Source organism: Tinamus guttatus, unplaced genomic scaffold, assembly GCF_059628265.1.
Source record: "Tinamus guttatus ecotype Peru unplaced genomic scaffold, ASM5962826v1 Tinamus_guttatus_pri_ptg000153l, whole genome shotgun sequence".
Taxonomy (NCBI): Eukaryota; Metazoa; Chordata; class Aves; order Tinamiformes; family Tinamidae; genus Tinamus; species Tinamus guttatus.
Genome location: NW_028288687.1, coordinates 476,985 through 501,307, shown reverse-complemented (window position 1 = coordinate 501,307; position 24,323 = coordinate 476,985). Strand labels below are relative to the sequence as shown.

The 24,323-nt window shown below is 46.4% G+C and overlaps 1 protein-coding gene across 1 annotated transcript in view; it reads left to right on the top strand.

Moving 5' to 3' along the window:
* ROR1 (ROR family WNT receptor 1) overlaps positions 1–20,182 on the top strand; it is a 40,108-nt gene extending 19,926 nt beyond the window's left edge. The window contains exons 4-8 of the mRNA XM_010214737.2: positions 8,728–8,855; positions 9,803–10,120; positions 10,740–10,985; positions 13,798–14,009; positions 17,477–20,182. Coding sequence (XP_010213039.2) covers positions 8,728–8,855; positions 9,803–10,120; positions 10,740–10,985; positions 13,798–14,009; positions 17,477–18,901 — 2,329 coding nt within the window. The 3' untranslated portion in view covers positions 18,902–20,182. The remainder of the gene's footprint in view (positions 1–8,727; positions 8,856–9,802; positions 10,121–10,739; positions 10,986–13,797; positions 14,010–17,476) is intronic.
* The last annotated feature ends 4,141 nt before the right edge of the window (positions 20,183–24,323 follow it).

The window sequence follows — 24,323 nt, the reverse complement described above, 5'->3', positions numbered from 1 at the left end:
TTAATATATTTCATAACATGCATATGACCCTATCAATAGCAATTAATTTCAGAATTATAGCTGAAATTCTGCTGTCACAAGTTCAGCCCAGCACTCCGGGGAGAGGCTCGTAACAAGTCTGGCAGACGCTGCTCTGCTCCCTTAATGAGAAGTGCTATAACTACATTTTATAAGTAACTTCAGTGTAATTTGCATCAAAGTACACAAGAAATCACACTCAAAATATCCTAGAAATTTGTGATCGTCTACAGTGGCAAGGTAGCATAATTACTTCTGATGCAGGAATTTCATCAAATTACTGTTTAGAACTGCTGCCATGCTGAATAATAAAATAAAACTCTGGAATAGTTTTATTTATTGGTAAGTATCAGTAAATTGCATTTCCTTCAAACTAGGGCAACCAGTCCAGCAGAATGCATCCTTTTCCCTTCTCCTGCCACTTAATTCATAAACATCTTGTTGTTGGTTTGGGGTGAGAAGAGCATTTTTTCCACTTTGAATATGAGCTGTTAAAGGATGCAAAAAGGCAATAGTTTACCTGCTTTTTGCAAACATATCATTGCCGACAAGCTGCGCTTTTCTTGCAGAGTTGCTCAGGCAAATATTTTCAACACCATGAAGCTGGTGGGGGGTATTTCTGGCCTCCCAGTTCATCTTCCACAGGGTTTTCAAAAACCAAACTCCTTGTATATAAAAGGAAAGCAAAACGGTTGGTTGCTGCAGTGAGCTTTGGCTTATGGTAATTACTGGTGTTTTTGCAGCAGTTGTGGATACAGTAGTTATTGATGGGTGCAAATTTTTGGTTAAATAATAGTTTGAGCTAACATTAGCGTATTATTTTTAATTAAGCCGTACCCGAGGCGTGTGTTTCGCTTTTAATTCAAGTGTCAGATTTGCGAAGTCTGGTTTTCATCAGGCTTAAGGTTAAAATATTAGGTCACCAAAAGAAAGACTTATTTGAAGCACATAAGACAAATTAAATGTTAGAAGGATGGAGAGGGGAGGGAGGGACAGAAACAAAGCTGTGGCTTAAGAAAATAAAGAGAGCAGGAAACAGTTGATGAAGGGCTGCAGAAGTCCCAAACCCCTATTTTGTCATGATCAGTATTGGGGTTTGGTACATTGCAAGCTTTTGTATCCGTAAGGAATAGGTCAAAGTTTTTATGGAGTCTTTGGAAGCCAAGGAAGAAGCTGGAGTCTTTTTCTGCAAGAATTTACTCTGCTGAGACCCCAACCATCTCCAGAAGTTTTTTCAAGGAAGGGACAAGGTTTCTAAGACCCGTCTGATACTTTCCCGTGTTATCGAAAGTGTCTGTGCAATATGCCATAAAAATGGTCTTTTGCTCTAAATTCAGTGCTTCATTCCTGATGTTCGTATTTGTGATCGTGTGTTATTTGCAGACTTTTCGGGAGATTTGCAGTTGCCTTTGTGGGTGGCCATGGGTCACTCCGAGCCATAGTGTGGTCACCAGCAATATCTAATTTTCTCCCTGCTTCAATAGCGTCAGTCGGTGAACAAGCAGATATGACGGTGTCCATCAGCATTAGCAGTGCTAACTGGAACATGTAAAATGTTATTTAGAAAAAAAAGAAGGATATTTGACAAAAGAGATTCAACAGAAAGCAAGCAAAAAGGTGCTACTTAAAACCCTGTTCTTATTCTCACTGTCTTCTACCCCCAGGGGCTCCAAGCAGCCTCGCTGGAGGCCTCATATCTTTATAAGCCCATTTTATAGGTGCACTGACATGCCCTCAGAGGCCCCATTACACCCGTAAAGGAGTGCTGGAATATTTAGGAATAAAGTCCTTAATGTCCAGAGGTGGCCGTTGGAGAGGGGTCCCAGTGCTGCCTGTGTGCTGGGCTGGGAGGACAGCTCACATCGCTGCTACACTGCGAGGTTCTTTCTTTTTATCCACCACTGAGGTTTGCATAGGGGAATTATGAGGGGGAAAAAAGTGACCTCTGTGAAGGGGACACCCAGGGAAATGCAGAACTTCGGTCATGGTCCAAGCAGGTCTCCAGGCCTTGGCTCCAGAGAGGAGCGGCCGGCCGGGCCGCTCGCCCTGCTGGCACGGCAGACAGAGAAAACGTCCCGTGACTAAATAATTAATAAATTCCTCGGCATCAGGGAGCTTTATCTGAGTACGGATCGGCCGAAAGCGCCGTCACGTAGCCCGCGGGGCCTTCCCGGGAGCAGCCTGGGCGGGCAGGGCTTGTTGTGAAGTGTTTAAGAGGAGGAAGAGAGTGACTCGCAACGGCCGACATGGCAATAATTTATTTAGGTTTGGTCGCGGTGTAAATCAGACTTGTAGATACTGTTGCTGAGATTTTCTAGGCAGCTTTTGCCTTCCAAAAATGAGTCATTTGGATGGAGACGCCGTAAAACTTTCTTAACGATGATAAGGAAAAACGTGCGGTAATTGCTGCAGCACATCCTTGCCAAGAGATTAATTGCAGAAGAGACTAATTGCATTAAGCTCTCAAAGCCGGGCTCTCTGGCCAGCCGCGCGGGCTCCGCGCTGATACTTTATCCATCGGGGTTGGAGGCATCGTGTTGGAGCAGCCGTCGCTGCGAACGGGCAATAGCAAATAGCCCAGCGGCACCGCTAGGCAGGCAGGTTGGATCTGCTCTTTGAGTTATTTCTGGATTATTTCTGGGCACCAGGTGTAAAGGGGCTGGGACTCCCGAAATGTAATGATGACAAAGCAGCAGCGCTGTTAATTTTTTATTTTATGCCTGTGCTTTTCCACTGAGCCACTTCAACCCTAGCTGCCCTGTGACTTTAAAGGGGTGTCAGAACAGCCTGAGCTAATATTACACAGATCTTTTCCTTAAATTACACAGGGACATGCAAGTCTGGGCAATACTCTTCTTTTTGCAAAGTAAAATACAGTCCTCACATTTCTGAAATATTGTTATGAAGCAGAGCCAATATGTTCCCATTTTCAAAGTTAGCGACTGTTTTTTTGCTCACTTGGAAAGTATGACAGAATATTATTCATCTGTTTGCTTTAAGGGGTATCTGCCAAGTGTAAACTCTTAACATTTTATTCTGGGCAAAGTTGGAACATGAATATGGAACCAAATGCAATTTATTTAACAATGTAAAAATAAATTATGCAGCATTAATACATGTACAGATGGTTTATTTGATATATGTAATAAGAAAAAAATTATTGATGTGCCTTTTAATTAACGGCGGGGTTTTGTGGAGCAGGGCTGGCGGCTCCGCGCTGTCCCGTGCGGCTCTCGCTCGGAGCCCAGCGCTAGGTGCATTTTAGGACCCTCCTGTGCGGCTCTTGCAGGGAGTTGGGCTGGTCCTGATTTTATTAAGGCCTCGGTGTCTCTTAATTACATTCAACTATTTACATTGGTGTCAGCTGCAGAGTTGGTTGCCAAAGCAATGCTAATCTGGCCATCTAATTTAGCATACATAAGCATAACTATATATCATTACAGGCTGGTATTGGAGCATGGGTGCAGTGGGAGAGCTGTGGTCCTGTCTTTTCTCTGAGGACACTTAAAGCACTGGGGACTTGGTCGTGCCCCACATCTCTCCTTTGCCCATTTTCTCTCAAGCTATCAGTATTAATTGTGCATTTATGCTTCTTTCTCACTGCATTCACATGAATCCTTCCTCAAAGCAAACAAAAAAGCCTGGGGGGCATGGTAGACATGACTGCCCAATTACACTGATTTTGGAGTATGTGTTATGAATACACTGGATATTGTAATAATATAACATGATCTCACAAGGTCTAGCTTTTGCATTAATTTATTAAATACTTCTAAATGAGCTCATGTTAAAGTCTCATAACAAAGCTTTTGCTGAACTTAGCTCCTAGGCCTTGGCATTTGCCAGGAAAGTTGAGATATGGACAATGTCTTGTACTTTAGAAAAAGGCTAGAAAAGGACAGGGAAGATGCTGAAAAGTGGCCTTTACATTGGGTCTTGCCAAAATTGCCATTTATAAAGCATGTTCTGCAGAGGTGTGATCCCTGTATTCCCAGCACAAACTAATGCATTTTGCATTGAATGTGGACTTTCTCTCTCTGTAAGAGCTTTGCATGTGGAGCTATAAACTGTTTTCCTTTAATGCCTTTCCTGGCTTCCTCTTTAATATCCCAAGGGCAGATGGGGTAGAAGAGACTATCCCAGACAGCAGAGCAGGATCTCACTGGGAATTCAGGTAACACCAAGAAAGCCACTGGGATGGTTTGAACAAGAAGCAAAGGAAAGGAGGAAAAGCATGAATTATTTGCATTGGTCATTCTTTGGTTGAGGGTTATTTTATTAATTTATTACCATCTCAGTATGTGAAAAGCTGCTGGTGACCAGAGTTGACAGATATAAATATCGCTAAGAGAAACCAGAAGAAAATTAATGAGGAGAAAATGAACCCGAGTGGTGACAGTGAGTTCTCTGTCAGTTGTTTGCAAATCTTTTTTTCTGCTGTGACTTGGTCTCTCCTTCTGGTTCCGTCTAGGTGGAATGTGTCAAGACCTTTGCCATCTTTAACAGCACGTGAAAGACGGGCTCTTGGCAATCCATCTGCAATTATTTCCAGCCCCAAGCTTGCAGACCCCTTCTTTTTAAGAAAAACTCTCTTAGTACTTAACATGTGGTGGCAGGAGGGTTGTCAGTGAAGAATGAGTGCCAAGGCCCGTGCCTCTCCTCTGCTGCTGACTCCTTCTGTATGTCCTGCATTTGCTTTGCTCGTGTGAGCGGAGTCTCTTGCAATACAGCAAGTACTGGGTATCCAGAAGAAATCCAGGCCACTGCTGAGAAATTCGCCGTGAAAATCTGAGTAATTGACTTGGTCTTTGTGAATGACCAAGTTACATTCATTTGTATTCAGGTGTATCCAAAGAGACATGAAGTACCTGGTTAGGATGCTGATCTTTCTAGGCAGCCTCTGTAACCAAAAGAGAGACAGAGGTTCTCAGGTTTTGGCCGTGTGAAGGCCCATGGCTGATCTTGCATTCTGGTGCCAGCACCGGGTTGGATTGGGTCGGGTTAGGAGGTGGGAATGCCCTTCAGAGCTCTTATTCTGTCTTCTTTGTTCAATCCAATACTTAAGGACACCTGAGTATGAAGTAAATGTAATATGCAATACCGTTATGTGAAGCCAAAAGTATTGTCATGGGGGAACCTCAGCAGGACCTGAAAGGCATGGGCAAGCTCCAAGATAAACATCAGGGCCAGCCCAGGAATATTAAAAGAGTCAAACAGAAAACAGAGTGGAAACCAAATTTGGAAAGAAATAATCGTAAAACAGCGCAGCGCTTTATCATCTGTCAGTCATTAAAATCCACCTCCTTCCTCTTTCCCCTCTGCTCGCAGCTGAACCGCGGCCAGGCCTTGGGGCGCAGGGCCGGCAGCGAGGCCGGGGCGGCACCGCAGCCCCGCGGCGGCCGCTGCTCACGGGACGGTTCGAGTTCTCCCCTCAGGGGAACATCTGTGACTTTCAGTTGCTCCTTGGTCACATCCCTAGGTCAGCGAGTGAGTAAGTCCATCCCCAGTTAGCAATGCCTTAGTGCTTACCCTGGCTCCCCTTGCTTTGGCATTGAAGCTTGTACACGTATTTTAACACAAACCCATTGCTGAATTGGGCTCATCTCCTGTTCGAGCCCAAGGGACCCATTCTTTTTTGCTCAGGATTGAAGTGGATCAGGAGCGTGGAACAGATGCACATTTGAGCAGCGGTGATTAGCTTACAAAAGGCATCTGAAGTATGTAAAACTTGAACTGCGCGAGCGGGCCTGGTGACCGGGGTGTCGAGCCCAAGAACAGGCAGCCGTGTTTCAGAGCCAGCCCTCCACCCCTGCCAGCTGGCAGCCACGAGGGCAGGGGAAGCTGCTTCCAGCTTGTGTGAGCTCTGCTTGCCATTGCGGACTCCGTGGCAGGCCGCATGGCTGCTGTTGGCCCGCGTGCTGCTGTTTGTGTAAACCCACCGCTGGACGAAGCCTCTGGGAGCCCATGGAGCCTTCACAACGTTCCGGTTGGTGCAGGTGGTCTCAGGTGAAGCGCTGGCTGCTCCCCCGAAACGCTGGGTTCTGGGGGACGAGACAAGTGAAGGGATTCCCCATGTAAGAATGTTCATCCTGAGCCATCTCGTGGGGAAGAGCTCGAGGGCACCCGCGAGGAAGGGAGCTGCGGCGAGGGCCTGGCTTCGTTTACAGATGCAGAGGCAAGAGGAGATTCGGACCGAACATGGAGAACGAGGAAGGATGATTGGAAGCGGAGGGAGGGCAACGTGGGGCTCCCGCTGCTTTCCGGCCGGCGTGTGCCAGGAACTTCACTGCAACAAAGTGCTACCGAGATACAATCAAGTCTTCCATCGGGGGAGCAGCTATTTTGAACTGTTCCTAGCTGTCAGAAGCAGTAGGTGAACGTAACAGCCCAGCGTTTCCTGGGACAACTAACTGCTTTATCATCCACCCCGGCTTAGCAGCTCTCAGCACCGAGACCAAGCGACTGAGTAATCTCTTGTCCCAGGGTTATTTCTGTCATACTCAGATACTCCTGTTCCTTTCATTTGAGTTTTCCTTCTGCCCCATCAGTGGGGCTAATTCCAAAACAATTCAAAATTGCGATGCTCCATTTGAGCTACTAATCTTGTGTTTTACCTCAGTGAGTTCAACTCTTGGCATTCAGCCCCTGGAGGAAGACTCTTTGGGATCTGGATGACTCTCATTACACTAATCTTCACATTTTGAGATTATCTCCAAAATCCTGCACCTCAGGGCATTTCCAGCAAGGTGAACTGGTGTCCCAGCTCCTTCACGGTCCTTAGGTGTGCAGCTATTTCAGTTAAATCTGCTTTAGCTCAAAGGTGAATCTCAGTGCGAGGTACTTGTTGATATGTTAATCACATTCCTCCTGGTTTGGGCTTCCCTGTCTAACCCTGTGTTTAAATTGCAATGCTTGATCACCTCCAAGAGCAGATGCTGCTAGCTATAGCCCCGAAGTTAAATTCCAAAATAAATTGTTCATTATTGGATAATATGTTGCCTGATTGTTGATTCAATGATGGAGAACGGACATCCAGGTGGACATTGTGGTTTTTTAGCTCAGGTTTCAGCTGTTGCTCCTTTTTTTGTTTCTTCAAGACCCAACGGAGTAGCAGCGTTTTAGCCAGAGCCAACTCCATGTGGGAACACATGGATGTGTTTGTGTAGCTCAGGCCAAGATCTCTGAGTCCCCGCAGGAGTAACCATCACCCAAGACCTCTCAGCTTACTGCTGCTCTGGTTAATGAAGAGTTGAATTTGCAGTTTATAGGTTGTGCTTTTGCAGTCTGGTTCAGTGTGCTTCAACAGTCGGGAACATCTTGAGAACATCATCCACTGAAGTGGAGCCTGGATTTCTTCCCATGGATTTCTCAGTTGATTTGAAATGACTTTGGAAGGAGGTTTCCATCTCGACCGCTCCTCTTCCCTGCTCCCTCTCCCCCTGCCTTCACACTCATAAATTACTTATTTAATTCATGGTTTCTCGCTTCTAGCTGTGTGAACTGGAAAGCAGCGCAGCGTGAGCGCCGGGACCCCGCTCCGGCGCCGGCTGCCGACGCGTTTGCTGAAAGATGCCGGGGCGCCCTGGAAGGCAGCCGCGGCGCTCCTGCCCCTAATCCCATTAGCGCTGCGCGCCCCGCGCCGCGCGGGACCCCGCGCTAAGCCGCGCGCACAATGCGCGCCCGCTCCAAAGAGCCCGGCCGCGATTTGCATTTCCAAGCGCTCGCTCGCTGGGAGGGCTTCAGGAGGGCATGAAAGTGGCTTTTGTTAAACTTAATGGCAGAGTTGATTAAAAAAGCTCTGATTTTTCGCTGTTAAGAGCATAGTCCAATTCTGCTCTTAGGCTTTCAGCGCCTAGGGGAGGATGAATTTTGCAAGACTGACTGGTCAAAAAAAGCACTCAAGGAAGTAACCCCTTGCCTACCCAGATATGATCATCCTCAGGGGGGTTTCCAATAATATTTTTCTTAATTTGGGACCCAGCACGAGTAAAAAGTGAGACTTTAGCAAATCTTCCTTTGCCAGGCCCCCGCCTAGGTGTGCAGCTCTTCAGGAATCCTCTCCCCAATCCCAGCCGGATTCTCCAAGCGGGAAGGCAGGCGGGGTGACTCGTGCAGTCGGGTGCATGTGTCAGCGATCATGAACACAAACCCCTCCTCAAACACGCAGAAAATTAACCGCGCTATGTGCCAACAGTTAGTGCTGATTATCTGTTCAAAATAAGCAGCGCCGGGTCTGGCTTTCAGAGGTTTGGTAATTTCCTTTCTTTGCTTTGTTTGAAGAATATTGGCAAATATTTTAACATCTGGATTTATGTATTAAATGTCTCCTATAGTGTATAAAACAAAGGACCTAATGAAAGAAATATGTCAATTTAACTCCTGTTTCAGCTTTCGTTCTGCCTTAGGAATAACTGTTACCACACTCACAAAGCACTGAAGAAACATTTCCCATTTTAAGGGTATCAGTGGTGGGAGGGGTGTGATTTTTAATATACACTTTTAATTCTGTCTCTGCCCATATGACTCTTCCTGCTATGTTTATTGCTAGTAGAGTTCAAGTTTGGTTGGGAAGCAGAAAGAGCAGTGTCTTAGCAGATTTAAATAAATATAAATCCCATTTTCCAGGTGGGTTGTGCTTGCTCGTCCCGCGGGGACACTGCGGTCCCCGTGTTGACTGTTTCACCCTGTGGTGCGTGTGCTTGCTTGCAGGGATGAGTATGAAGAGGACGGGTTTTGCCAGCCCTACAGAGGCATCGCCTGCGCGAGGTTCATTGGCAATCGAACCATCTACATGGAGTCGCTGCACATGCAAGGGGAAATAGAAAATCAGATCACAGGTGGGTCAGAAACGGCCTTTCCTTCTTGCCCTTCTTGTTGCTGGTGGTAATGTCAGGTTGCAGCTGCCGCGGGGCCCATCCTCGTGCGCTGAGTTGGCTGATGAGGCTGTAGGATCTGAGCAGGCCTCGTGTCCCTGTTCACCTCCTGTCCCTGCTCACCCGCTTCCCCGTGGGAAGCTAAGAGGGGTTTCTAGGGAGAAGGGGCAGCTCAGATGAGCGGCTCTCTGCAGGGCCGCCCTGTGCTCTTAGTCGAGCAGGAATTAGAAAAGTGACCAACCTTGGTGAATTAGTCTGTGGTCAAGAATGTGGAAGAGCCCTGGGTGCTGGAAGAAGCTGTAGACGTCATTCAGCAGGTGGCATTTGCCTTCATGGTCAGAAAGGAGCCATCAGAAATGAGCATCAGGATATGGATACTTTATCAGCCTTTCCTTATAAGTTGACCTTCTCTTGCTCCTGCAGTGCCCTTCCTACATTTCAGAGATGTTGTCAGGACTGCTACAAAACCTTTGGCATTGCCCCCGGGTAAGACCCATGATGTTCGTACAGCCAGCAGTGCAAGTCTACACCATTTAGTTGGAAAAGTAGGAGGGTATTTCCCAAAGGCTTTGTCCTTCTAGAGCCTGTGGAGACTTCTATTCTTACCCGTGGGGCCTAGGACATACAAGTGCTATGAGATTTTGTAAACCATTAGAAATTATTTTGGAAAAGAGGTGTGCAGTCAGCTTTGGGGGTTTGGGATCATGCTTAACGTTAATGCAGTGGGAAAGAAATGGGTGTGTGCTTTTCTGTCCGTGGAATCAGCATCATTATTTTAATGCAACAAGGCTCTGCATTTCCAGAAGGCAAGTTCATCACCCAACGGGAAGTTAAGAGTTGTGCCATGAAGGTGAGAACGCAGGAATAAAATTCCCACCAGGTTTAGTAACCCCCTTTTGTGCCTATTGCAGCTGCCTTCACCATGATCGGCACCTCCAGCCATTTGTCGGACAAATGTTCCCAGTTTGCCATCCCCTCGCTGTGCCATTACGCCTTCCCCTACTGCGACGAGACGTCGGCCGCCCCCAAGCCGCGAGACCTGTGCCGCGACGAGTGTGAAATCCTGGAGAACGTCCTGTGCCAGACCGAGTACATCTTTGCCAGGTCTAACCCCATGATTCTGATGAGACTGAAGCTGCCCAACTGCGAAGATCTTCCCCAGCCAGACAGCCCGGAGGCTGTAAATTGTATCCGGATTGGAATTCCCATGGCGGATCCTATAAATAAAAGTAAGTGAAAACATTTTGTGCCACAAGTCCCGGGAGAGTCGGAACTCAGAAACACTCTTCTTGAATGGTGAACTTGACCCCAGTACTTCCCTAATCAATACTGCGGAGGAAGCCCTGATTTCTCCTTAAACTTTTCAATCCTGGGCAACACAGTGTCTTCAGTGTGTGTCCTCAGCCTGATACCTGGACAGCGGCTGCAGTTTGGGAATGCTGGCCAGCAAAGTCCATAGGATGTGGGTCCGTTGGGGCTCTGGTTACGGCATCTCCCCGGCTCCTCTTGCGGCCGGGCAGCCCGCTCCTTCGTGCACGGGCGCAGGCAGAGCACGAACGTGTCTCCTGCAACCCCTCCTGCTCATGCCTGCCACGCCGCTTCCCACTGCCGCTTTGACTTCTTTTGTGTATCCTTTATTAAAAATGCTTGCTGTAAGCTGTTTTCATTACAGCCCATAAGCTTTAAATCCTCCCAGGAATGCGAGGGCAAAGCAGGCGCCGTGCCGCGGCCGCGGCGCACGGGCCGCCCGCGCTCCCGTGCTGGCTCCGTGACAGCCGCGGTGGCCGGCGAGGCCGGGAACGCTCCGTCTCGCCCCCGTTGCCTTCACTCTTCTTCCCGTTTTTGCAGATCACAAGTGCTACAACAGCACAGGCGTGGACTACCGGGGCACGGCGAGCGTGACGCGCTCGGGGCGGCAGTGCCAGCCCTGGGTGTCGCAGTACCCCCACGCGCACACCTTCACGGCCGTGCGCTACCCCGAGCTCAACGGCGGCCACTCGTACTGCCGCAACCCCGGCGGGCAGAAGGAGGCCCCGTGGTGCTTCACCCTGGACGAGAACTTCAAGTCCGAGCTCTGCGACGTCCCGGCGTGCGGTAACTACCGGCCTCCTGCGGCCCCTTTTCCAAGGGGAAATGGGGCGCTGCTTTAGCACGGGAAGGAAAAGGGGATGAATAAAACAGGGGATCGCCCAATCTGCGCTCTTGACACTGACCCACCAAGCAGTTTCAAAAACTTCTCCATCTTGTTTTATATTAAAACTTTAGCCATTTCAATAAATTCCCTTAATAAGGCCTAGGCCTTATTTTAAAATATCTCCAAATCTTGCCAAATCTCTCTAGCTATATTTTAGCATTGGGTTTACAGAACCACCCTCGCTGGATTTTGGTTTTGCAAACTGAGCAGTAATTGAGATTCGGCTCCCTTTTTCACTCTCCACTTCTGAGATGTGGAGGAAGTGGTGGAAGACCTGAATAAAAGGTTCCTAATTGTTTGACATGCTTTAAAAATAACAATATTGCTGGCATGTCAAGGAAACGTACAGCTATTTCCGTGGACATGTCAGAAATTCCCCTAGAAATGTTCTGGAAATTCTCAGGAGAAACTTCCATATGAAACTTCAAGTTGTCCCAGTAACCTTTCCCAGGAAGAAGATGCATTTTGATGTTACTGCCAGAACCAAATTAAATTATTTCTGGTTATAGCTGTGAACTTTCTTTAGTCAGACGTGGTCTGAGCCACGTCTCCAAAGCTGAGCCAAGCTCCAAAGTCTTGGTCAATTAATGGAAAGATTCCCAGGGGTGCCAAAAGGGCTCTACATTATGTTCTTACTGAAAGAGGAGGAAGCACAGATAATCTGGGCTATACAGTATGGATCTCAAACCCATGCTAAAATTCATATATGCCTGTTAGAAGTCTGTAGCTCTTTTCCTATTATCCTGGTGTGCATAGCATTATTTTTCTTGTTAATTGAATAGTGGTAGATTAAAAAAAAAAAGCAGTAAGATTATACATAAATATATGTATAGAGGGAGGTCTTTTTCAAGCCTTTGGTACCAAAATCTGGATATAAGCAGCAATCAGCAGGGTTCCCTGTAGGACTGTGCAGAGGCTTCAGAGCCTTTTGGCTGAGCCCATGCCCCTTCTGTGTTTCCCCTATTTTTCCTTGCAAAATACACATTGCAAAAGCCTGTGATTTGGACATTTTGCTAGAAAATAAATGAAGTTGGCTGGCTTGGTGAATTCCTGACAAGGGTTTTAATTACCGCTCACCACCGCATTAAACTGTACCCACTGTGCCGTTCGATGGCATTGTTATTTTAAATGCAGGCAAACAGAGCTATATCAGGTGAGCAGGAATTTAATTGTTAAATGCTAATCTGCATATTAAAAACAAAGCACCACGTGGGCCTCGCTGTCTGCTGCTTGTGCATGAGCTGAGAGCACCACGTGAGGCTTGCTGTAATAAGCGTTGTGCATCCTGCCTCGCTGGGAAATGGTTTTAATTGGGATAGCTCCCAAGAAACCTCATAACCTAATGAGCCTTATTGGCAGCGGTTGCTAATTAATACAAGTAATGACCCCATTTGCTCAGAATAGCTCAGGTGATGAACTAGCACCCGGGTCTCTCTCTGTCTCCTCTTGATGCCCTCTTCCTTCACCAGTATCTTGCAGTTTTCTCGGAAGCGGCAGTAGATTCGCCCCCTACATACAAAGTTGTTGTCTTGAATGTGGGAAGGGGAAAACACGGAGCAGCACCAGCCTGAGGCCTCCCCTTTGCTCAGTTCAAACACGGTTGGTGCAGCTCACGCCAAATCAAAGGGTCCAAAAAGAGCATTTGGAGGAGCCAGGGACAGCGCGAGCCCGTAAGAGGAGAGGGTTTACGCAAAGTGACATCCAGAAATGTTTGAACTTTGCCTCTGTCACAACTTGAAACAAGCCCAAGCTTCAGATCAAGTTCATGTTTAATTAGGAGCATGAGCCATGTCTGTGTGGGCCGTTAAGCACTTCTACAAATCCAGCTCGGATAATGCAGACAAACAAACCCAAATGACCCTGTAGGAACCATAAAGGAGTCCCCATTCTCCAGAATCAGCTCAAGCCTGATGCTGCCCAGACATTCACTGCCTTCTTGCAAATAGCTGGGCTGGAACTCAGACCTGCAGGTCAAGGAGATCTTCCAAGCTCCCGGCATGCCCTGTAGCTCGTGTTTGCATCCATGCCTGCTCTGAATCATAGGAATGGTCATGCAAGAGATCCACTTGCTCTCCGCTTCCCGAGACCTCTTCCAAGCCCTTCTTTTCCAGAGCTGGGATGCAGGTTGTACACAAGCTCTGGCTTCCCTTTCAGCTCTCAGGACTGTGGCCCGTTTGCCAGCTTGCCAAGATGCCACGTTGTTGGTACAAGGCTGGCAGAGGAGAGGCATTTTCCATTAGCCCATTAAACCACTTTAGACCAAGCCCTCAGGGTGTGAGTGCTTTTCTTTTAAAGATTATGCTAAACTTTGCTCTACATTTGGTCTGTTTAAGCCTTTCTCACTGACTTTCCATGATAAGTAGCACTGCTAGTCCCTCCCTAAGTTTTATCAGCTTCTTTTTTGACCCAGCTGCTAGAACTGTCATCTCTCTTGCCATTTCCCTGGATTTCCTCACATTTCCCATGTGTTCTCCCACCTCTCCTGCTCTGGAATCCTTAATCCTTCAGCTCCTGCCCCTCACAGTTACCTCTGCCCCCAGCATTTCTGCTGCCCCTGGGCTCCTGCTCGCAATAAACCCCAACGTACTTTGTATATAGAAATTGCAAGTTCTTTAAGGCAGTTCTTCAAGGGCTACTGCATGCATTGTTCTGCATGCACTGGTTTTTTTCATTCTGTTAATTTTTCTTTCCCTGCTTCTTTTCCTGAACCAGATTCAAAGGACTCCAAGGAAAAGAACAAAATGGAAATCCTGTATATCCTGGTGCCGAGCGTGACTATCCCGCTGGCTATAGCCCTGCTCTTCTTCTTCATCTGCATCTGCCGCAACAACCAGAAGGCGTCTTCGCCGCCCGTGCAGCGGCAGCCCAAGCACGTGCGCGGGCAGAACGTGGAGATGTCCATGCTCAATGCCTACAAGCCCAAGGTGAGCGCTCCCCTGCCCGCTTCCCGGGATGCAGCCAGGTCTGCTGGTGCAGCCGGCGTCCTGCCGGCCCCATGGAGTCATAGAATCATAGAATGCTTAAGGTTGGAAGGGACATCTAGACATGACATGACATCTAGAGGTCATCTAGTCCAACTCCCTTGCGCTACATGTTCGTGTAGGTTGGGGAGAAAGGCAACTGCTGTTGCTTTCCTTCCTGGGAGGCTTGGCAGAGGTTACATGTGTGGAAAAAGATGCGACTGTGTTTTCCCAGCAGCTTCTTCATGCTCTGCTGGAGCCTCACGTCATCTTTCACTCAGCCCGAGTGGCTCCGGAGAGGTTTGTGCCGAGTTCACTCCGCTCTCCCCACGCTGGCTCGAGCGCTGCGTGGCCACGCGCGGCTGCGCCGTCACCCCGGAGCTCCCGGCCTGCAAACCTCCAACCTAGGGGCTGCCGAGGAGCTCTGCCACCTACAGGCAAAAAAAAACTCCTGGAAAGATGATTTAATCGTGTTGTTTTCCACAACAAGCGGAAACGAGGGTCTTGTTTTCAACTTGATGGAGACTGTTCTCTTGAAGCATCTCCAAGTGGAAATCAGCACTGCACAGAACTGCAGCAGAAGCTGGGTAGACTGTGGTGTCTGCAGAATCAGAAGTGATTTTAGAGGAGCTGTTATTTTTGCTAGCAAATAGCAAAACAAATCCAGATTCTTATTTGGTGAGGTTTGGGGGACATGGATGACAAGCTTTGCCTCTTTAAATTTCACTGCCTCTGGCATTCCTTGGGGAAGCTGCTCAGGGAAAGGTGCACTGGGGCTTTAGGACCTGTGGCCGTCCCTGGACAAGTCCAGGAATAGCTTTCTGTTTTAAGGCCAATAAAGCAGCTATAGGATGCAGCTATTGCTCACTCTCAAATGTCAAGGGTATAGAAATAGCTTTTGAAGAAATAGTTGTTCCCAATTAGGGAAAATCACTTCAGGAGTCCGAAGTGCTTGGATTTGCATGCACAGGCAATGCATGTTGTTGCAGAGGAAAGCGTAGAAGACTCTTAAAAAAGTTAGCAATAAAAGCAAAGCCACGGGGTGGTGGTGCTGGAAAACACAGGGGTGCTTTTGCCTGTTGGCGATGCAAAACGCACGCAGGGACATTTTAAAAAGGCAGCACATGACCACCAGGATTTGGGTGTTATCGCACGGCATGAGCACAGGATGCTACTGCCAGGGCTGACATCTGTGACTGCAGCACAGCGTGGTGCTCTCTGGCTCTCCAGGGGCCTGGGGCAGACTTTGGTCCTTTGATATATCCTAAATCCACAGCGTCCCGCATGACAAACTTGGAAATATAGCTTGTTTCTTGTTCTTTAAACTTATTAATTTCCACTTTCATGTGCAGCTTAGAGCAGTTGAAAGTATTATTCACTAATACGGGCTTAATACTCAAATGCAGATTATAGTACAATACTCATTCAGTTAGATAAATACCAGAATTAAATCTGCATCCAGCCTGCCCTGGACGTGGTGATAAATTTGGATTTGCTTCCTGGTGCCCTTTCTACCATGTATCTGGGTAAAATCCTGGCTCAGCTGAAAACAGGGAATGTTGGCCTGTCTGAAGGAGGTCACGGTTTTCACCTGGGGTCCTGACACCCTGATGCCTTCTGTGCACAGCACAGCAAAGCCACTTGCCCAGCTATGTTTGCAAATATAGACCGTGCTGTTTCCTTCTCACATTTAAAGTCATATACTGCAAAAAGCTTTCTGTTTTATTTATGCTAATTCTGTATTTTCCTACGAGGAAGCCCAGTGAACCCTGTGTCAACTGTTTTGATTCTCTTTCAAACACAATTTGGAAGCAAAGGAAGTAAAATCTCATTTTTAAATGCCGTCCCCAGCACGAGTGTCACCTTCGGGTAAAACCCCTCCTTGTCTTCAAGCTCACAGTGAGGTGGATGGGTGTTTGCTCATGCAAATAAAAATGTTAACGTTTCATCCCAGAGCCTGCTCCAGTTTTAAGGGATTTTAATTGCCTCAAAGAATATAATAAACTAAGCTCGTCTTGTCACTCACCTAATGGAGGGAGGGACGCAGAGATGGGGCCGGTGGCCTTCCCCGTGCTGCTCTCGCTTTGTACTCGGTTTACTTTGGCGTGCTGCCCCCGATGTATTTTACACTTCTTTACATTTCGTACACCAGTATATGACAAATACTTGTCAAACAGAAACTAAGCAGATTTATGGCCGCTTAACTTGAAATGAGCCCTTCCTGCCAAAACTTTATGACTTCATTTTCTTTCATAGTTTTCCACTCTGTTGGTTCAAACAGACGAACCTTGCCTGAGGTCGGCGCGAGGTCATTTCACTTTCATTACTAAAATATAATTTACAATATGCCAGACCTAAACAAGTTTTAGCCTAAAGGATTTGTGTAATGTAAACCATCTGTTCCTCAACAATATAGCTAATTTCCTGCCATCACTGTACAGTCTACTGCCCGCTTACTTAAATGTCTTGATGATGATGATGACTATTTAAGCAGCATTTATCTGAAAATTGTAAGTGGTCAATACAATTAGAATTCATTTATTCTAAGATGCCGCTTTGTAATGATTTTTTTTAAGTCAGTTCTTTTCCTGTGTTTCCCCTGTAAAGCTGTAATTACAATCTGCAGGAAATGCAAATGCTGAAGTTTACACTATTTTACTACATGTGAATTCAACAGTCATTACCCTTTAATTGCTCCCTTTGGTGATAGTGAGGACTCTAAATGAGTGATTTGGGGTGGAGGTGTTAAGGCACAGGTGGAAGTTCATGTCGGAAAGTAATACAGCTTTATGGCCTAAGAGTGAGTGTAGGCACCCAAAATACCAACAGAGTGCCCAAGAGCTCCTGTTTTTTCCAGTGATTCTGTCCTGTGTGTTTGAGGACTGAATATTCAGTCAAGAGTGAGCAGAAACAATCTCTATGGGACTCTGGAGTGTTAATGGAAAAGCCAAGGAAGAATTGGCTCCAAGGACATTCTTCTATTACTATTATTTTTCTTTAGGCCCTGGCCCAGGAAACGCTTCAGCACGTCCTTAGCTCGAAGTGTGTGAATTGCCCATTCCTGAGATGAGGCAGACTCAGTTTTCAGTGTGTAAGTGCTGGAGCGCAGCGCAGCCCGGGCAGCTCCCGCGCCAGCGTCCGGCCTCCCCGGTCCTGTCCCCACGTGGCACTGACTCCGCGTGGGGCAGTGCCGCACGAGGAGGAACAGGGATTTTCTGCTGCCGACCGAGGAGGTGGACGCTGCCCAGCGGGCACAGCGGGGAGGAAGCTCCTGCCCTTCCATTTCACACCTCAGCATCCTCCTTTAGGAGAATACCTAGTGCTGCAGTAAACTGCAGATTCTCAAATTTCTGTGCGAGAAAGATCTCTTACTTAAAAACACATTTTCAGGGTGCTTTTCTGATGCCTTCTTCTTGTCATTTCTCTACCAGAGCAAGGCGAAGGAGTTGCCTCTGTCTGCCGTTCGTTTCATGGAAGAACTCGGTGAATGCACGTTGGGCAAAATCTACAAGGGCCATCTCTACCTTCCCGGCATGGACCACGCTCAGCTTGTGGCCATCAAGACACTGAAGGACTTCAACAACCCCCAGCAGTGGGCCGAGTTCCAGCAGGAAGCGTCGCTCATGGCCGAGCTCCACCACCCCAACATCGTTTGTCTCCTCGGCGTCGTGACGCAGGAGCAGCCTGTCTGCATGCTGTTCGAGTACATGAACCAAGGAGACCTCCACGAATTTCTCATCATGCGATCGCCGCATTCAGACGTGGGGTGTAGCAGCGATGAGGATGGAACCGTGAAATCCAGCTTGGACCACGGGGATTTCCTGCATATTGCAGTCCAGATTGCCGCAGGGATGGAGTATTTAGCGAGTCATTTTTTTGTCCATAAAGATCTTGCTGCTCGTAACATTTTAATTGGAGAACAACTTCATGTGAAAATTTCGGACCTTGGACTCTCGAGAGAAATCTACTCCGCAGATTATTACAGAGTTCCAAACAAATCCCTCCTGCCAATTCGCTGGATGCCACCGGAGGCAATTATGTACGGCAAGTTCTCTTCCGATTCAGATATCTGGTCGTTCGGAGTCGTTTTGTGGGAGATATTCAGCTTCGGACTTCAACCCTATTATGGATTTAGTAATCAAGAAGTCATAGAGATGATCAGGAAGAGACAGCTGCTGCCCTGCTCTGAAGACTGTCCTCCCCGCATGTACAGCCTGATGACAGAGTGCTGGCACGACCTGCCATCCCGCCGGCCGCGCTTCAAGGAGATCCATGCCAGGCTGCGCTCCTGGGAGGGCCTTTCCAGCCACACGAGCTCCACCACGCCGTCCGGCGGGAATGCCACCACTCAGACGACGTCGCTCAGCGCCAGTCCCGTGAGCAACCTAAGCAACCCCAGATACCCCAACTACATGTTTCCAGCACAAGGAATGCCACAGGGCCAAATCGCCGGCTTCATCGGGCCGCCGATCCCGCAGAACCAGCGCTATATTCCCATCAACGGCTACCCGATTCCGCCAGGATACGCTGCTTTCCCAGCCGCCCACTACCAACCTCAAGGCCCACCCCGGGTGATCCAGCACTGCCCTCCACCAAAGAGCCGCTCGCCCAGCAGTGCCAGCGGATCCACCAGCACGGGCCACGTCACCAGCCTGCCGTCCTCAGGATCCAACCAGGAGGCAAATATCCCTTTGCTATCTCATATGGCCATTCCCAGCCATCCGGCGGGGATTGGTGTAACAGTTTTTGGAAACAAAACTCAAAAACCCTACAAAATTGACTCGAAGCAGTCTTCCCTATTAGGAGACTCCAGCATCCATGGACCTAACGAATCTATGATTTCAGCTGAATTGTAAATAAGGGAGGCCTTTGTAAATAGAACTATTTACAATACAAACTAGAAAGTCGTAGAAAAGATTTATATTCAAATATTTTATTAAAGATCCTTCTGGTTGTTTAACAGACATTGCAACAAGTATCTTCTGTGAAGTTTAACTGCTTAACAGGATGGGCAGCCTCAACCAGACGCAACTTTGTGGTAGGAACGGGCAGCGTCGCGAGCGGACGCGTTGCTTCTTTCGGTAGCGCCAACAATTCAAAAAGGGGAAGGGGGATTTTTCTTCTAATAAAAACATTTTATCCTACACTTTTTCACAGCTTTCTAGACCTCTGATGTGTTTTAAATCACAGAAACTTTTTATACTGAAAACGTATTTTAATATTTGTCTCTTTTTTTAGGAGATGCAAATATTCAGAGATCTACTGGGTGTGCAATTTCAATTCCAATAGTTAGTTAAGATGTCTGTAAATTTTGCAGTCAAGGATTGTGTTTCAAATATGTGATCTGAGAGCTGGATAAAGTACTTCAGGTAGGATTTTGGTCTTTTATTAAGTTGGGAGTCTGAGGTCAGATTCAGACCAAAAGAGTCATTTTATATTACAGCAAAATAGCCTGAGTTTTCTTCTTGCATTCTGCAAAAATCATCTACTATTGTTTGCTAAAGGTAGCTGGAGTTGTAAAGAGAATGCCTTAAAGGAAATGAAATTAAAATATTTTAATTTCAGAACCTGAATCAACTTAGTCAAAGTTAACATTTCATAATTTTTATGGGTAGCTAAAGCAGAAATTTTATATCCTTTTGTTGCTATGCAACTGTTTTAATGGAAAGGCTCCAAACCACAATTTTATATATGACAATCAGTTTTCCCAGGAATATTTATTGTTGCAGATCAATATATAATTTCAGTGATTATGACTCCAGTAACCCTGAAAAAAGGGAAACTCACATTCCATAAGGCAGCAAATTCATTGATAGCCATTTTGTCTATCAGTTCAAATAATGTGAATTAGTGTTAACTTTAGGAATGAGACATTTGTATTACTGCTAAAATTCATTCAGGTATAAGCAACCTAGATAATTCATTTGAAACCACTTTAATGATTTACAAAAGTACTGTGTACATTACAGTTTCTCAAAAACTTTTTTGTACTGAATAGTGTTTTTTGTTGTACACAGAATGAAAGCGATCTGTGCTCAGTTGACAATGTTGTATAATATGACTTTATTTTTATCCTTTTGCACAAAAGTGTGATGATGTTTTGTACAGCAGAAGTGAAAATACATCTCTGCATTTTATATCTTGGTCTGTTTCTTTTTATTTTTAACCTGATGTAGATGTTCTTGAAATATATTATGGTGATATTCAGCCACTACCTTATACAAATATTTTTCTTTGTTTTCACTGCATGCGTTTAATCACTGTATTACTTGATGATTGATTTATTAATTATGGGCATTTCAATTAGGCGAGCATGAAAATGTAATAACAAAGGCTATTTTATAATTAAGGTATGTGCATTTTTGTATTTCACGTGCCAGAGATGATATTAAACACTGATTATTTTATGCTGCTGTTTATTAAAACATTGTTTTAACAGTATTTCCTCCATCTTGATATGAGATATTTGAAAAGGATAGTATTTAACAACAACAACAAAGTCAAAAACAACAACAAAAAGGCTTGTCCTACAGCCCAGGTAGGGAATATCTGCTGAAATATCCACCCGAACGAGGCATGAGGGCTTTGGCAATAATAGTTGAAGACAAGTAATGTGGGGGGTAATAACTCTGAGGCTGAAATGAATGTTGGTTTGAGCAGGTATTTGGCAGGCGCAAAGGGAGCAGGGCTGGCAGAGCCACGCGGTGACAACGAGACAGTTTTGGCTACGACGCGGTGGGTGCCGGTGGCCCAGGACCACGGGTTCCTGGTGGAGCTGCCCCGGCCGAGGCGTCGCGGCCCTGCGGAGCTGCCAGTAACGACGGAGCGAGGGTTAATGTCACCGCTGGGGCACTGGGTGACTCTGAGGCGTCACCTTCCAGCAGGACTGAATTTCGGTCCCCATCTGCAAGGAAAATACGTTACATGTTAGACAAAATTTAGTTTTGGCTGAAGATTTAGACAATAGTTACATCTTATTAACTTCCGTATCTGCGTCAGATTATCAGACTCCGAAATGCTAAAAAATCCGTTTGAAACAGAGATTTTCTTACGGCACTGGATCAGCCCGTTCCCTCTGAACCACTGCTGTAAGTAATCAGAGGCCAGAGGACTGCTCTGCAGCTCTCTACTGGCACCTTGTTCAGTAAATGCTGTTGCTCGGGACCCAACATGCTTTTTGTGAGTACTCACATCAGTGCAAACAATTCTTTTGCATCCTAAGTATCAAACACACTGAGAAAATAGAAGCCTTTTTTTTTTCTACCAGACTTTTATTAGGAGGTTTCTTAGGCTCTACCATTAAGGGCTTGAAATTTTAGCAGTGCCAATTTGAGCAGGGAGCCACTTTGTAAGTATCTGGTTTCAGAAAAAAATAAACCATATGCTGGCAATGAGGTTTGTGGTGCTTACATTAGGCAGTTATTGGAAAATCTTCAGTAAATAACATGTTGTAAATAAAGTCAATGGAGAAATGAGAATCTTTGCACCATGACTGAGACATACATGTTAAAGCAAAAATGTGGCTGAAAAGGGTATCAAGATTAATGATATCAGGGTATCTGCTCTCCCAACAGCCCTCACTGAATCAGTGTATGAAAAAGATGAAAATACCTTTTCGCATCTGAAAATTATGGGAGCTGCAGCGCAAACACACTCCGGTCTATTTAGTTTTCCCTTTATTTCCAAGTCAGCTGCAAACTGAAGGTTAAAATATTGTTCCAACTTGCAGAGGTGAGACCAGTGCTGAACCACAAACCTGTGAGGAACCTTCCTGCCCTGCTCCGCTCCCAGCAAGGGAAGGTTGGGAGCTCGGAGGCTGAAATCGCAATCAGGGAACAAATGTTAAAGCAGAGAGGCAGGAATTCATGAGGGCGCAATTAAACAGAGAGAAAAAAATACTTCTAAGAACCAATTAGTGTGGAAAATAAATGTTGCCAAAAATTAAGAAATTCCTCCTCAGGTGGGAATGCAGACATACAGATGAATGTTATTTTCATGGCAAATAAAATACAAAGGAATTTTCCACATTCCTAATAGTGGATACTAGAGTCATCATATCGTCTTTCTTCAAAGAGACAGAACAGCCAAGACTGTTGGAAATGCAATACTGGATGGAGAAGCTCTAGAGGTTTGCAGGTAAAACTGAATAAACAGGGTTTAGCAAGTCTTCAATCTGGAGAATCTCATTCTCTCCAGGTTAGCTTTTATTTGCACAAAAGAGAATAAATATTTGCTGATTTAAAGACCCAAATGCAGAGACTGAAATGGAGATCTGTATCCTTTGTTCCCACTAAGGAGTGCCTAGAGTGGGCTTGTGCGTTCTCCAGATTGAAAGCAGAAGGTAAAGCAGAGAAATAACTACTCATGCAGAAACTTGGGCTGGAAAACTCTGAAATTCCAGTGTATGTTTATCCAGAACATGAGAAATGGTCGAAAAGGATTCCGTTATTTGCCTTGCATGAATAACGATATCCAAGCGGTGCGCGGGCTTGGCAACGCGCTATCACCCCTGCTTGTTGTTCCCAGGCTGTTCTGTAACCTGCCTTCGCCAGGAGAACTTTAAAACCTCCACCTAACTCAAACCACTCCTGACAGTAAGGCAGGTAATACAACAACTGTCTCAAGTACAAACACATGCTGTTCGCCACGGGCTCAGCTCTGCGGAACGAGACCCTTCCATTTCTTTTGGCTGCAGTTTCTGTATTTATCAAAAGCTATTTGGCTTTTTGACAGGATTTCATTTTTCGGGATGTCTTAAAGTTGTCGTTGTCTCCTCACAAACCTTTGCCCAAAAGACACCTCATTCCTTCTGTCTCACGTTGTCAGGCCGTGGCCGTTGAGGACAGGCCGGGCAGAGCTCGCGCTGGAGCGCCGGAGCGGTACGGCCGGGAATGTCTTGCCAGCTCCGGCTAACGGGAAGGGGCTGAGGGGGTTACGCACCCTGTGTCACGGTGTTCGGTGCAGGGAAGCACTAATGTAGTTGTGACTTCAGTATCTCCTCTTCTCCTTGCAAACATGCGATAACTGGCTATAAATCACGTATTTTAATTAGGAACTCATGAACATGATAGAGCTGCAGCTAATGAAGAGAGGGCTGCCCACACAAGACAAGGATGGTAACTCCGCAGGAAAGCCAATCTTGTAAAACAATCTTTTCATTGTTCCTTATGGCTTGATACAAAACTAATTGAAAGCCATGGGTATCTTTCAATTTATTTTAGTAGCGTTTGAATTAGGCTTTTTTCTTTTAACTTTCTGGAGCTTTTTAATGACATTGGTGAGACCCTGGTGCAGGAAACGTGTGCCTTGCAGCACAAGTTCACCAGCAGCTCCGGTGCATGTATAGGGGTTGTTACAAAGCAGGTTCCCAACCCAGCAAAATGAGGCATGCTCACGCACTCATTCCAAAGAGATTAAACTGGCTTGAGTTCCAAAGAGCTAAAAAAAAGCAAAAAAAAAAAAAAAAAAAAAAAAAAAAAGAGAGAAAGAAAGAAAGCTCAACTTCTTTTTTTCTTTTTTTGGACGAAAAACTACAGTATCTTAAGTGCATGTCACAATACTTCTAACAAATATTTTGTTTAAGATATGAATTCATCATCTTTCTGTGGTTGAGGAACGGAAAGAGCCAGCATGCCGAGCAGAATGACACCATCCCTGGTTCATCCGGAGGGCCTCAGTGGAAACCTCCAGGAAGGTGGATTCCTGCCTGCCTCCAGCTGCCGGGAACACGCGTCTTCTGGAGAAGCAGCAGGAGCGGTGGCTGCTTCAGGAGCATCTCCTCGAAGCACCTCCTTGTGTCCCACCAGATCTGCCCACCGACATGGTCTTCAACTCCTCCCCTGGACACTGTATTGAATGTGTACCTTGTGCCACTTTTTTTTTGATGGAGCCAATGAGATGGAGGCAATGCTTCTATTTTAGCAGAGAGATGATAGCAAATAAATAAAACTCCACCATTAGCCTCACAGAAGGGGCTAAACCAAGAATGACTGAGGACATTGGGACTGAGTGGTCACACCAACCACATCCTCATCCCGCGCCTCTGCTTCCCCTCAGCTGCACCTCCCAGAGCTACGATTCCATGGCCCTGAGAGCCTGCAAACCTCCCCCTTCCACACCGGGATGTTCCTGGAATCCCAGAAACAATTTTTATCTGGCCGCGGGCTTTCTTTAACAGGAGGGAGGGCACTGCCCCCCCAGGGCAGTCACTCTATCCCATCATATTTCTTCCCGTTTGATCTCCCCAAGATTAAAGTTCAGTATATTTCAGGGCAGTTA